We start from the raw sequence: 14,781 nt of genomic DNA on the forward strand, positions 1-14,781 counted from the left end.
AAATAGCTGGGCAGGGTGATGTGCACCTGTGGTCCCAGCTACTCAGGAGGCTGAAGTGGGAGGATTGTTTGAGCCTGAGGGGTTGATGCTGCAGTGAGTCATGATCACACCACTGCTCTCCAGCCTGGGTAATAGGGCAAGACCCCATCTCAAAAAATAAAAGAAAAAATAAGTAGATTTAGACGAAATGGACAAATTCTTAGATGAATAGGGCCTAGCAAAACTGACACAAGAAAAAATAGAAAACTTAAATAGTACTATAACTATCAAAAAAATCAATCCTTAATTTAAACCCTCCCCATAAAGAAATCTCCAGACACAGATGATTTCACACAAAAAAGTGATAAATACTGCATACATATAGTTCAATTTATGTAAATATATAATTTCACACATATATTACATATATAACTATATGTATATTCATACATATATATTTATATAGATATTTAGATTCATATATATATGCAAACACATAAAGAAACATGGGAGGATGCACATCGAACTGCTGATTATGATGACCATCAGAGAGGGGATTTAGGGACTGTCTGTTTCCTATGCTGTTCCCATTTTTGTGAAACCATATTTTTTGTTTGTTTTTTGAGACAGGGTCTTGCTTGTCATCCAGGCTGGTGTGCAGTGGCACAGTCATGGCTCACTGCAGCCTGGGCCTCCCAGACTCACGTGATTCTCCCACCTCAGCCTCCTGAGCAGCTGATAGTTCAGGAATGACCTACCATGCCCAGCTAATTTTTGTATTTTCTGTAGAGATGGGGTTTTACCATGTTGCCCAAGCTGGTCTTGAACTCCTGGGCTCAAGATATCCCCCTACCTCTGCCTCCCAAAGTGCTAGGATTACAGGCATGAGCCATCACATCCCGCCTGAAATCGTATTTATGACCAAACATAACCCAATCGAAGGTTAGATTCCTTGATGTAAAATAGCCAATGGTAGGAAGATGATGTTGAGATGCACCCTGGGACCTCCCTGGAAACTGCCATATCCACAGCAAACAGAAGTGGCTCAATAAATGTTAGTCCAGAGGAAAAAGAGCATTTCTCCCATGTAACCATTCAGTGAGAGTCCACCACGTATGTCACACTGTGCATTTACTTACAAAGAGGTTAGAGAAACACACAGAATCTGGCCCCCTTTGCACTGGGGGGTCACCATCGTCATAATAAATACAGTAATTTAAAAAAGAAAAAAATACTAGATTGGAACAGCTGAGGGTCACCAGGCTTCCCCCATTCCCTCTCACAGGGAGTGGCGGGCATGAGATAGAAACCGTCTTCCTTCCCCTCTTCTACCTCCGAATCCTCCATAATTGTCCAGGGATCGAGGTGAAAGAGTCCTTCTTTCCAGGTGTTACCAACCCCTACTTGACCCTCAAAACCCCCAAATCAGTGCTCCTTCCCTTCCCAGGGCACTCTGCAGGAGCTACCTGAGTCAGACACAGAGTCTCTGACCAGGGTGCCAAGGGGATATCTTAAGGGTCCAGGGACATGGAGGGGGCACTTTGTGAATGAGAGGGGGCCACAGTTGGGCAAGGAAAGGAGAAATGAGAGGGCTCATCAGGAATGAGAGGGACAGCAGTGAAGGGGAACAAACAGACTAGGCTTCTAAACTAAAACGGGGAAATTCAAACCGAATTACCCCTTTTGCATACATGGACACTTACTGTACAGAGGAGGAAAGTGACGCCCAGAGAAGGGGAACTGTCCTGCCCAAGGGCTTCCAAGCTAGAAGCTGAACTGGGTCAAACAGGGCTCCTCCCCATTCCTCTAGGTGGCGGTGGGGGAGCCTTTTCAACCAAGACTGTTAGGAGTGGCGAGAGTGAGGGGGGTCTTTGGAAGCAGAGAAAACGATGGTCTTTGGAAGGTAGATGTGGAAGGGTCAGTGGTTGGGAGTGTGGAGGTGCAGAGGCCATGAAGGGGGAGCCCAAGCAAATCCCCAAACTCACACTGTAGTCATGACCTTGAGAGAACCCGAACGGAAACGCAGTATCTTTTTCTTGAGCGCGTGGGAAGCTTTGATCTTCACGAAGACTTTGGCGGGGCCCGCGGGCGCCCCTGCACCTGCTCCGCCCCCAGAGGCCGCGGTGGCCGCCACCAGCTGCTGCGGCCACACGAGGCCACCGCTGCCGTCTGAGTCGCTGGAGGCAGAGCTGAAGGCAGGCGATTCTCCCTCGCTGGCGCTCGATTCGCTCTCCCCGTAACCCCCGCCGACGCCTCCCGCAGGCCCCCGGCGTCCCAGGGGCCCCAGGCGCCCGGCCGAGCACTCGGAGTCGCTGCCCGCGCAGCCGTAGAGCAGACGACGCTGGGGAGCTGACGGGGACGGGCCGGGGCCGGGAACACGCGCCGCAGGGGCTCGGGGCCGCACGCGGCGCCCATCGGCAGCGTCGATCTCCGCAGTGGAGCGCCAGCGACGGCAGGACCCTGCGGCCTGGGCCGCCAGCGTGGGCGCTGGGCCGCGGCGTGGCCGTGGCGGCCGAGGCTCTTCCCGCTCCGCCGTGGGGTACTTGGGGGGCCCCGAAGGGACCGCGGAGGCGCGGCCCAGCAGGCTGGTCTCGGACTGGGAGCGCGAGGCCTTGCGGGCCCTGGGCGAGCCGCGGCGGCCCGAGGCCTCGGCCATGCGTCCACGGCGGCCGGCGGCCCGGGGACGCTCCCGGGGCGGTGACTGCTCCACGCTGCGGCCGCGGGTCAGTGGCGGCGGTTTGCGGCGGGCGGCGCGGCCAGGGAGGCCTCGGGTGGCCGCCTGCGCGCCCGGGATGTACTGCGCCTTCACCAAGCGGCCCTCGGCCGGGCTGTCGGGGGGCGAGGGGGCGGCGGGCGGCGCAGCGGGCTCGGGTGCCGCCTCCGACTCCCACGACGACGCCCAGGCGCGGCTCAAGGCGGCAGGGCTGGTGGGGTGGCCCCCGACGCGCTCCAACGAGGGCTCCCGCGCGGGCCGCGCGCTGCCGGGGGACGGAGACGCGTCGGGCGGCCGCTGGCGCACGCTGTTCTGGCGCCGCGGGCCGCCGTCCGCGCCCCCGGGACTGGTCCGGGGCTGGCCCGCCCCCCGGCGGCGGCGCCTGCGCAGGAGCGCCGAGATGTAGCCGTCCAGGGGCCGCCCTGCGCCCCCCGCGTCGGGCGAGTCGGTGGGAGGGCGGCCGCAGAGCCGCGGGCTGCGCATCGCCACAGCGTGCAGGGGGCTGGGCGTCAGAAAGGGCCCGGCGCGCGCCCGCCGCTCCGCCGAGGAGCAGGCCTCCGGGCCGGCGGACCCCCCTGCCGTCGGGTAGGGCGCTGAGAAGGACCGCGGCACCGCTGCCCGCGCGCCCACCACCTCCGGAGCGCTGGGACTGGCGTCTCCTAGGGAAGGAAGGCCAAAAAAAAAAAAAAAAAAGGAGAGGAGAGTGGAGGGGCTCTCAAAGTCCTTTCCCATTTCCCATCCAGCCTGGAAGGGTCGGGTTGCCTCCCTCCCTTTCATCCTCATCTCAGCAAAAACCCTGCTCTCACACCTTCCTTCTTGTAAAATTCATAATAAAATCTTTACAGGGTCCTACAAAACCCTGCGTGACTTGTCCTGCTTCTGCCTCTCCAACGCTCACAACATCTTACCCCCCACCTTCTTTTTTTTTTTTTTTTTTTTTGAGACGGAGTCTCGCTCTGTCGCCCAGGCTGGAGTGCAGTAGCCCGATCTCGGCTCACTGCAAGCTCCGCCTCCCGGGTTCATGCCATTCTCCTCCTGAGTAGCTGGGACTACAGGCGCCCGCCACCACGCCCGGCTAATTTTTTTGTATTTTTAGTAGAGACGGTGTTTCACCGTGTTCGCCAGAATGGTTTCAATCTCCTGACCTCGTGATCCTCCCGCCTCGGCCTCCCAAAGTGCTGGGATTACAGGTGTGAGCCACTGCGCCTGGCCTTTTTTTTTTTTTTTTTAGACAGGTTCTTGCTTGCTCTGTCACCCAGGCTGGAGTGCAGTGGCACAATCATAGCTCACTGCAGTTTCCAGCTCCTGGGCTCAAGGGATCCTCTCGCCTTATCTTCCTGAACGGCTAGGACTACAGGAACACATCACCATGCCCTGCTGATTTTTTTATTTTTTGTAGGTATGGGGTCTCACTCTGTTGCCCAGTCTGGTCTCCAACTCCCAGGCTCAAATAATCCTCCCACCTCAGCCTCCTAAAGTGCTGGGATTACAGGCATGAACCACTGGGCTGACCCTTCTCCTCTATTTAGAGGACTCCAGCCACACTGGCCTCCTGAAAGCAGGCGCCAGTCACATTCTGACCTCAGAGCCTTTGTGCTTCCCATTCCAGATTCCAGATTCCCGGAATGCTCTTCCTCCTGGATATCTGCTAGGTCCACTCCCCCACTTAGTTCAGGGCACAACTCAAATGTTACAGTCTCAGTGAAGCCCTCCCTGGCCATATTTTCTAAAATTGCACTTCTCTCCCCAAACTCAAAGGGACACTTCTGAGTCCCTTTCCCCAGCTTATTTCTTGTCATAGCACATGGCATTATTTCGTACCCTAGATATTTTACTTATTTATCCTGGTTTGTTTATTTACTTATTTATTTATTTTTTAGATGAAGTCTCGCTCTGTCACCCAGGCTGGAGTGCAGTGGCATGATCTCAGCTCACTGCAATCTCTGCCACCCGGGTTCAAGCGATTCTCCTGCCTCAGCCTCCTGAGTAGCTGGGATTACAGGCATGTGCCACCACGCCCAGCTAATTTTTGTATTTTTTGTAGAGACGGGGTTTCACCATGTTGGTCAGGCTGGTCTGGAACTCCTGACCTCGTGATCTGCCCGCCTCGGCCTCCCAAAGTGCTGGGATTACAGGCATGAGCCACCGCGCCCGGCCATTTATACTGTATTTTATCTATTCCTCCAACTAGGCTGGCAGTTTCCTGAGGGCAGGGATTTGCCTGTTTTGTTCATTACTGTTCATTTGGTTCATTGCTCCCAGGTTACTGCTAGATAGCACATAGTGGGGGCTCAGAAATTTACTTGTATGAATGAATGACAGCAGTTCCTGTTTACCAGTGACTGCCATGCACCAAGTCCAATGCCTTAGAGCAGAGGCTCACTGAATATTCAAAAATATCCCCTTGGGGCGGGCACTGTTTTTGTGTGTGTGTGTGTGTGTGTGTGTGTGTGTGTGTGTGTGTGTGTGTGTGTGTGGTTGGTTTTTTCTTTTTATTTTTTTGAGGCAGAGTCTCACTCTGTCACGCATGCTGGAGTGCAGTGACACAATCTCAGCTTACTGCAACCTCTGCCTCCCAGGTTCAAGCAATTCTCCTGCCTCAGCCTCCCAAGTAGCTGGGATATAGGCATGCGCCACAATGCCTGGCTGTTGAGGCACTGTTATTATCCCATTTTATTTATTTATTTATTTATTTATTTATTTATTTATTGAGATGGAGTCTCGCTCTGTCACCCTGGCTAGAGTGCAGTGGCTCCATCTTGGCTCACTGCAACCTCCATCTCCAGGGTTCAAGCAAGTCTCCTGTTTCAGTCTTCAGAGTAGCTGGGTCTACAGGCACACGCCACCATGCCCAGCTAAGTTTTGTATTTTTAGTAGAGACAGGGTTTTACCACATTGGTCAGGCTGGTCTCGAACTCCTGATCTCAGGTGATCCACCTGCTTTGGCCTCCCAAAGTGTTGGGATTACAGGCATGAGCCACTGTGCCCAGCCTGTTTATTTATTTATTTTGAGACAGAGCCTTGCTCTGTCACCCAGACTGGAGGGCAGTGGCACAATCTTGGCTCACTGCAACCTCCACCTCCCAGGTTCAAGCAATCCTCCCACCTCAGCCTCCCGAGTAGCTGGAATTACAGGTGTTCGCTACCATGCCCAACTGATTTTTGTATAGACGGGGTTTCTCTATGTTGGCCAGGCTGGTCTCGATCTCCTGGCCTCAAGTGATCCACCCACCTCCCAAAGTGCTGGGATTACAGGCATGAGCCACTGCACCCAGCCATATTTCATTTCAACAGATGGAAAAACAGAGGCCCAGAAATAAGAGACCTAGTCATAATCACGTGAAAAGGAAATGTCACAGCTGGAATTGGAATCAAGGCCCGATTCAGAAGTCTGTGCCCACAACCATCCTCTTACTGTCCTTTCCCTGGCCCCAGGGCCCCACCCTCACCCACCTTACCTAGGGACTTGGGCCTCTCACTGGCATAGATGCCCCGGGGCTCAGAGGGACCCAGGCGACCATAGGAGCTGGATCCAGAGAAGCCACTGTCCCCACAGAAGGTTGAGGGTGGTGAATCTGGACCTCCTGTAGAGCTGGGATCTTCATAGAAGCCTGAATTTCCGGGAGAAGCAGAGAGACTTCAGGATGTTTGGGTGGGAAAACCAGAGCTGGGGAAAGGAGGAGATGGCGTGGGGAGAGACATGGGGGTCTGAGAAATAGGGATACGGGGAACATGGAGGCGTCCCAGGCAAACCCTACCCCTCCATCCATGCTCACCCGAGCTACGCCCGCTCTCCTGTTCCAGGCCCCCAGACTCCAGGCTCAGGTCTCCCAGCTGCTGGCCCAGGTCCCAGACGAGACCAGGCAGGGCCTCCTGAAGGCATAGGGAGAGAAGGATGGTCAGAAGGCCCCCAGTCCTCTGCCGACTGGTCCCCTATTCCACAAGCTCATGGGCAGAGTTTCACTTTGACAATGAGCTCTCGATTCAAAGGATAAAAGCAGTAGCTGAGTCCCACGACCCCCTCAAGATCTGTGTCCCTTCATCCCCATTAGAAAGTCCTTCTGACATTCTAACTCCAGTCCTTCATGCTGCAGCCCCATCTCATTCCCTCTTAGGTGTGATGAGGCCTCAGAAAACCCCCATCTCTTGCCCCGCCTTTATCAGTTGCTACCCCAAATCTGTGCTCAGAGCCCCTCAACCCTGATTAGAATGTCCCTCCTTGAGTCTAACTTCAGGGATTGCTGTAAGGACAGTTTACTGCTAAAAGGTGGTGTCCAGGACCCCCAGATCCCTTAGTCATAGGTCTGCCTTCTCCAAGTTTTTCTTTTTTTATTTTTATTTATTTATTTATTTATTTATTTTGAGACAGGGTCTCACTCTGTCACCTAGGCTGGAGAGCAGTGGTGTGATCCCAGCTCACCACAGCCTCTACCTCTCGGGATCAGGCAATTCACCCACCTCAGCCTCCTGAGTAGCTGGGATTACAGGCGCCCGCCACCACGCCCAGATAATTTTTGTGTTTTCAGTAGAGGCAGGGTTTCACCATTGCCTCTAGATTTCAAGATTTCAAGATTTCTAGATTTCAAGATTTCAAGATTTCAAGATTTCTAGATTTCTAGATTTCAAGATTGCCCAGGCTGATCTTGAACTCCTGACCTCAGGTGATCCACCTGCCTCGGCCTCCCAAAGTGCTGGGATTACAGGCATGAGCCACTGCGCCCAGCCTCTCCCCGTCTTTGACCTTCTTTCTCAGATACGCCCATTGCCCCTTATCACCAACAGAAGGTCTTTTGTGAGTCTTCCTTAAGTTCTTCCTGCTGCAGATTGCCTCTTTCCCCCATATGGGTAAAATAGGCTGACCACGACTGGTATACTTCTTTGCTCTCCCTTCAGAAAGAACCTCCCAAGACTCCTAGACAGTCCTGTGAGTCTAGACGGTCCTGTGAGTCTAGCCTTACTGGTGCTGCAGCAGCCATCCCAGCAGGTTCCTTTGCCCTAGAGACCACATCCTCCTTCTGCCTTTGGTCCACTCCCACCAGGAAGCTCCAGTGGGTCTACCGTTCCTCATTGCCATAAGAAATTTCCGGGAGTCAGGCCGGGCGCAGTGGCTCACGCCTGTAATCCAGCACTTTGGGAGGCCGAGGAGGGTGGATCACATGAGGTCAGGAGTTGGAACCAGCCTGGCCAATATGGTGAAACCTCTTCTCCATTAAAAATACAAAAACTAGCGGGGCGTGGTGGTTTGTGCCTGTAGTCCCAGCTACTAGAGAGGCTGAGGCGGGAGGATTGCTTGAGCCCAGGAGGCAGAGGTTGCAGTGAGCCGAGATCACACCATTGCACTCCAGCCTAGGCAACACAGCAAGACTCTGTCAAAAAAAAAAAAAAGGAAAAAAGAAAAAGAAATTTCCTGAGTCTACCCTGGATCCTTCTTGCTGCAGGAAAAGAGCACTTCTCACAGATGGGGTCTGCAAGACATTAGGACTTAATCTCATTTTAGAAAAGACAGGGTCAGAGCCAGAAAAAGTCTCACATGGGTCTGAGTGAGGCCGGGTAGCAGCAGGCAGCCTTGGGCTGATGGTTGACCCTCAGACAAAAGCGACTTGTCTGGACGGCAGGAGGGAGGGAAGTGGGGAGGAGGGTTTGGGAGGGCAGGCACCCAGCCCTGCCTATTTAGGGCAGAAGGACTGGCTGCCTCTCCGGCAGCCACAACCGCCCCCCACCCCCCCCATCCTAGTCTCTCCAGGGCCCAGTCTCTCCCATCCCCCTAGAACAGAAGCCCCCATCCGGGCCTGTTTATTCGAGGAAGGTCAACAAATCCTTCCACTCTGGGCTCCTGCCCTGGGTATATTGAGATGCTCACAGTGAAGTCATCTTTGAGCAGAACTCAAAAAAGCAGCTGAATTGTGCAGCATCAGGAAGTAGCTAAAAAAATCTCTCGGACCTACCATGTACCCCATGTCATGTCCCCCACAAATCACTGGCATGCTCACTCCCCTCTAGCCACACCTGGCCTTGCCAGCATCCCTCGAACATACCATGTATGCTCCTACCTCGGGAGAATGTTTCCCCCACATACCTTCCTTGCTTCATTCAGATCTTTGGTGACCTGATCTCTTCTCTGGCACCTTTCCAAAATAGCTCCCCTGTCATTGTGCACCCCGTTGCCCTGCTTTTCGGGTTTTTTCTACATATCAGTAATGACCTCTTGATTTAAAATTATACATCAGGCCGGGCTCGGTGGCTCACGCCTGTAATCCCAGCGCCTTGGGAGGCCAAGGCAGTGAGGATCACTTGAGGTCAGGAGTTCAAGATCAGCCTGGCCAACATGGTGAAACCCCATCTCTACTAGAAATACAAAAAATAGCCAGGTGTGGTGGTGCGTCCCTGTAATCCCAGCTACCCAAGAGGCTGAAGCAGGAGAATTGCTTGAACCAGGGAGGCGGAGTTGCAGTAAGCCGAGATCACACCACTGCACTCCAGCCTGGGCAACAGTAAGATTTCGTCTCCAAAAACAACTAAAATAAAATAAAATTATACATCAAGGTGTCATTTGTTTGTTGAATCTCTCACTAGAATGTCAGCCCTAGGAACGCAGAGATTTCTGTCTGTTTAGCTCACAGGTGCTCCCCCACCCAGTGCCTAGAACAGTGCCTGGCACAAAGTGGGTGCTCAGGAAATATTTAATGGGCTGGGTGTAGTGGCTTATGCCTATCATCCCAGCACTCTGGAAGTGCCAAGGTGGGAGGATCGCTTGAGGCTGAGAGTTCAAGACCAGCCTAGGCGACATAGTGAGACCCAGTCTCTCTCTCTCTCTCTCTCTATATATATATATATATATACACAAACATATATATGTATATATATGAAATTTATTTATTTATTTATTTGTTTGTTTGTTTGTTTTTGAGATGGAATCTAGCTCTGCCGCTCAGCCTGGAGTGCACTGGTGCAGCCTCCACCTCCCAGGTTCAAGTGATTTCTTTTTGCCTCAGCCTCCCAAGCAGCTGGGATTACAAGCATGTCCCACCACACTTGGCTGATTTTTGTGTTTTTAGTAGAGACAGGGTTTCATCATGTTGGCCAGGTTGGTCTCAAACTCCTGACCACAAGTCATCCGCCCACCTCAGCCTCCCAAAGTGCTGGGATTACATGCGTGAGCCACGGTGCCTGGTCTTTTTTATTTTATTTTTGAGACAAGGTCTCACTGTCTCACCAGGCTGGACTGCAGTGGCATAATCACGGCTCACTGCAGCCTTCACCTCCTGGGCTCAGGTGATCCTACCACCTCAGCCTCCCAAGTAGCTGGGACTACAGGCGCATGCCACCACGCCCCGCTAATTTTTGTATTTTTTTGTAGAGACAGGGTCTCCCTGTGTTGCATAGGCTTGTCTCGAACTCCTAGGCTCGAGCAGCCCTCCTGCCTCGGTCTCTTAAAGTGCTAGGATTGCAAGCATGAGCCACTGCACCCAGCTGTCTATTTTTTAAAAAGAAATATTAGATGAAGGGATGAATGTATACAATGGAATACTATACAGCTGTTAAAATGGAATGGGTCAAATTTCTATATAGAATCATTACCAAGATATAGCATTGAGCAGAAAGAGAAAAGTACAGAATATATATAGTATGAGTGACTCAGAATTACCTGGAGGGCTTGTGAAAGCCCAAATGACTGAGTCCCATTCCCAGGGCTTTTGATTCCAGCCTGCAGTCGGGCCCAAGTAGTTGTATGGCTAACAAGTTCCATGTGATGTGGTGCTGCTGGCTAGGAGGCCACACTTTGACTGGCATAGTCTCTAGGACCTCACCCAAGAAACTAGAATTTGTAAAAAGCAAAGCTTTGACAAAAGCTCTACGTTTTTTGGTACATAAACAGTTTCTGTTAGGAGATATGTTGGAAGAGGTCTGGGAGGTGACACTAAGGTGACAATGATGGTGACCTCAGGGGATAGGTTGGATTTAGGGGCTCCAGGGAGGAATGAGGGGACTGGATGGTGGAAGGAAGTGTTTAAGGAGGCATGACTTGGCATCACATTAAGCTCTGCTGCTCCCCAGCTGTGTGACCTTGGGTGGGTGACTTTACCTCTCTGGGCTTCAGTTTCCTTATCTATAACTGGGCATCATAGGACACCATCTCCTGGAGGTTATTGTGAGGATTAAATGAGTTTCTTTTTCTTTTTTTTTTTTTTTGAGACGGAGTCTCGCTCTGTCGCCCAGGCCAGTGTGCAGTGGCACAATCTCAGCTCACTGCAAGTTCCGCCTCCCAGGTTCACGCCATTCTCCTGCCTCAGCCTCCCGAGTAGCTGGGACTACAGGCACCCGCCACCACACCCAGCTAATTTTTTGTATTTTTAGTAGAGACGGGGTTTCACCACGTTAGCCAGGATGGTCTCGATCTCCTGACCTCATGATCCGCCCGCCTCGGCCTCCCAAAGTGCTGGAATTACAGGCGTGAGCCACCGCGCCCGGCCAATGAGTTTCTTTTGACACATAATAAATGCCAGTTTGTATGATTACAGGAAAGCTATGAATTTCTTACAAGGAAAATAGAAAATGTTTCCATTGTTTAATTAAAAATAAATGTAGGCGTCGGGCACAGTGGCTCACGCCTGTAATCCCAACAACTTTGGGAGGCCGAGGCAGGAGGATCACTTGAGGCCAGGAATTCAAGACCAGCCTGGCCAACATGGTGAAAGCTCATCTCTACTAAAAATATAAAAATTAGGCAGGGGTGATGGTGCATGCCTGTAATTCCAGCTACTCAGGAGGCTGAGGCAGGAGAATCGCTTGAATCCAGGAGGTGGAGGTTGCAGTGAGCCCAGAATCACTTGAACCTAGGAGGTGGAGGTTGCAGTGAGCAGAGATTGTGCCATTGCACTCCGGCCTGGGTGACAGAGCAAGATTCTGTCTCAGTGAGTAAATAAATAAAGGCCAGGTACAGTAGCCCACACCTGCAATCCCAGTGCTTTGAGAGGCTGAGGCAGAAGGATTGCTTGAGCCCAGGAGTTGGAGACCAGCCTGAACAACATAGCAAGACCTCATATCTTTAAAAAAAAAAAAAAAAAATTAGCCAAGTGTGGTGGCATGCACCTGTAGTCCTAGCTTCTTGGGAGGCTGAGGCAGGAGGATTGCTTGAGGCCAAGTTAGAGGCTGCAGTGAGCTATGATCGCGCCACTGCACTTCAGCCTGAGAGACTTTGTCTCCAAAAATAAATGAATAAATAAATATATCATTTAAAAATACATAAATAAACGTGAAAGGATGGACTTTTTGGTAAGTTCTGCCAAGTCTAATTCTGGTTCTTCCATTACAAGGAAGAGCAGAAATTAAGGAGACAGACAGGAGGTGCCTCCTCCTCTCCAGCGCCTAGATGCCCCCCAAAAATATTCCAAGTCTACACCCCTCTATTTGCAAGTCTGGCCTCATTCCTTCCAGTTGCAAAAGGGTGAATCTTTAAAAGATTAGAAAGTCCTTGGCCTGAGTCTGGCTCCCTGCCTCCTCATGGTGCCCCTCATCCTTTCTCTGCAGGCTTAATAAGAGTGTGGTTAGGACCCCTGGAGACCCCTTTGCCCAAACTTCCCTTACCTTGGTTTCTTCCCTCACATGCCCCTCGTTGGTATCCAATGCCCATTTATCTCTATTAGGAAGTCCTTCTGCAAGTCTAACTTAAGTTCTTCTTGCTGAAAGGAACCTTTTTCCTTCTTGAGAGCAAGCAGGACCCAGGGAGCTCCTGCCCTCACCCAGGATTCCTGCCTCTCTTCTCTGTAACACCCCTGATCTTTACCTGGTATCCCCATCATTCCTATTAGGAAGTAATCAAGTCTGGCTTCAGTCTTTCTTGCCTTGAAGGAAGTGTATTCCTGGCAGGGGCTGGGGTTGGGGGGATAAGTCATAAGACAAGGGCTGGGGGATCAGAGGAAGCCCTCACCCGCTCTTCAGAGGGACCCAGGAACCCCCAGCACTAGAGAAGTTTATATTTAGCGCTTCTCTGCTCCTCCTCCTCCCCCCGCCTGCCACCGCCTCCTCCCTGATGCTGGGACAAGCTTTGCCTAGAGACTGGGGGGTGGGGGGGACAGGCCTCTCCACTATCAGCTCATGCCGGGAGGACAGAGGGCTGGCGGGGAGGAGGGGACAGAGGGACCGAGGAGAGGGAGACTGAAGGGCAGAGATGGGGAAGGTGAAGGGTGAAAAGGGGAGAGACCGAGGGCAGAGGGGGAGAGGACACAGCTATCCACAGCTACTCCATCCTCATGCCTAGCCTTCTCCTTGTCAGGATGGAAGGCGCCTTCTAAGCCGAGACAGCTTGGGGTGGCGGGAGCTAGCGAAGGCCCCCACAATCCGTCTCTAACTTTGGGAGGGGGTGGGGCCTCCCACAGCTGTTTCTGTTTCCAGAAAAGAATGTGCAGGGGGGGGTCCCACTCCTGAGAGGGGGAGGGGCCAGGCGTGCAGCCCCTGGAGTCTGGCTTCAGTCTTCCTCCCCAGTCCCCATCTGGGGAGGGGGCGGTCGAGGTCAGCGGCGGGGAGAGCCCCCTCCACTGCCACCTCGGCTCAGGTTTCCCGAAACGGGAAGCTCTGGCCACACACAGGCTTGGGGATGGGGATCTGCCGTGGAGCCAGGGTGTGCGGGCTGGGGGGAGGGGAAGACAGACTGAGCCTGGGACGTCGGGCAAGAAGAAGAGAGCGAGGTGCAGACAGGCAGGAAGAGAAGGCCAAGGAGGCAGATGCAGAGGGACACAGAGACAGAGAGACAGACAGGATGAAGAAAAGGAAGCAGACACAGAAAGTCACAGGGATGTGGCAGGACAGAGAGAGTGACAGAACCCCAGGACGAGATCGGGAGACTCAAGGAATGACATAGAAAGGGGAGAGGCATGGGGCCTCCTCAAGTCATTCCGGAGACCTCTGCCCATCTTCCACCATGAGAACACCCAGAGTCCAGAAGTCTCCCCCAGGCGCTGCCTCGACCTGCCTCCCCTTGGGTGAAGGAGAGCTGGGGCCAGGTAGGAAGCAGGGGAAGTGTCACCAAAGGGTCAAGATCCCAGTGGGGGGTCCTCAGGGACTGTGAGCTCCCTCTCGGCAGTGGTCCCTCCCTCTGGAGGCCCTGAGATTCCCGTCCTTCCACCCCGCCCCCTCCAGAGATCTCCAAGCACACCAGGACTTAGGGAAGATGGAGCCCTGGTGGCGGGGCCCAGAGAAGGGCATGTTTGGAGCCTGGCTGTGTGACCTTGGGTGAGTCGCTTGCTCTCTCTGAGCCTCAATTTGTCTCTCTGTTAAATGGGGACTATCACCCCCTGTTTCCCAAGCCGCAAGAAGACAACGCCTGCAAAGTACCCGGTCTCAGGTTTGACACATACTTGGCGCCCACAGGGATTTTCTTTGGGGAAGGGGTGTAAGAGATAGGGCCTGTGTTTCTCACGAAGCCCCAGTGGGGGCGATGCAGTTCCCCCTCCCCCGATTTGGGGGCGGGGAGGCCAGGTCCGGCCCGCCGCCGGAACTCCGGGGTCGCCAGCCCCACCCCCTGTCCTTTCTCACTCCCTGACTACCCGGGTCCCCAACCCCCGCCCGGGTGTCTGAGCATCCAACCGAGACAGACAGACACAGACGGGGGTGGAGGGACGGACGGACAGGCAGCCCCTTACCAGCTGCTCCTCCAGGGCCGCTGCGGCCCGGCGCGCCGCCGCCGCATCTTCATCCTCATCGGCGTCCTCCTCGTCCTCGGCCTCGGCGCCCCCCATTCCGGGCTGGGCCAGCCGCAGCGCCTGCTGCACGCGGTACTCCTGCCTCTCCCGGAGCCAGTGTAACTCGCAGAGCCCGGCCAGGCTACCCTCCAGCCAGCCCCGCAGCCGGCCCCGCTCAGGGCTCACCGGGAACGAGAAGGCCCGGATCATGGCTGCGGCCCCCCGCCCCAGCCCGGCCGGGCCCCGCGGCCACCCCTCTCCCGGTCCCACCTCCCCGCCCCAGCAGCCTGCCCGCCCGCCCGCTGGCCGGGCTGTCACCGTCTCATCTGCATAGGCGCCCGCCCATTGGGCCGCCCACCCGCGCCTTATCTGCATGGCCACGCCCCCGGCGACAGAGCAACAGCCGCCTAT

The 14,781-nt window shown here is 53.9% G+C and overlaps 1 protein-coding gene across 2 annotated transcripts; it reads right to left on the minus strand.

Annotated features, from left to right (window-relative positions):
* Positions 1-1,093: 1,093 nt before the first annotated feature.
* On the minus strand, positions 1,094-14,699 carry DACT3 (dishevelled binding antagonist of beta catenin 3). Of its 2 annotated transcripts, none has more exons than XM_054466301.2 (4): positions 14,332-14,699; positions 6,469-6,565; positions 6,151-6,303; positions 1,094-3,351 (listed from the first exon to the last, which is right to left on the minus strand). In XM_054466301.2, the coding sequence occupies exons 1-4, from the start codon at positions 14,578-14,580 to the stop codon at positions 1,961-1,963; spliced, it is 1,890 nt and encodes a 629-aa protein (XP_054322276.1). In that variant the 5' UTR covers positions 14,581-14,699; the 3' UTR covers positions 1,094-1,960. The 2 variants fall into 2 exon arrangements, with proteins under 2 accessions (XP_054322276.1, XP_054322277.1); XM_054466302.2 differs by lacking the exon at positions 14,332-14,699 and adding an exon at positions 10,338-11,059.
* Between the last annotated feature and the right edge of the window lie 82 nt (positions 14,700-14,781).

This window comes from Pongo pygmaeus, chromosome 20 (assembly GCF_028885625.2).
Source record: "Pongo pygmaeus isolate AG05252 chromosome 20, NHGRI_mPonPyg2-v2.0_pri, whole genome shotgun sequence".
NCBI classification, from domain to species: Eukaryota; Metazoa; Chordata; class Mammalia; order Primates; family Hominidae; genus Pongo; species Pongo pygmaeus.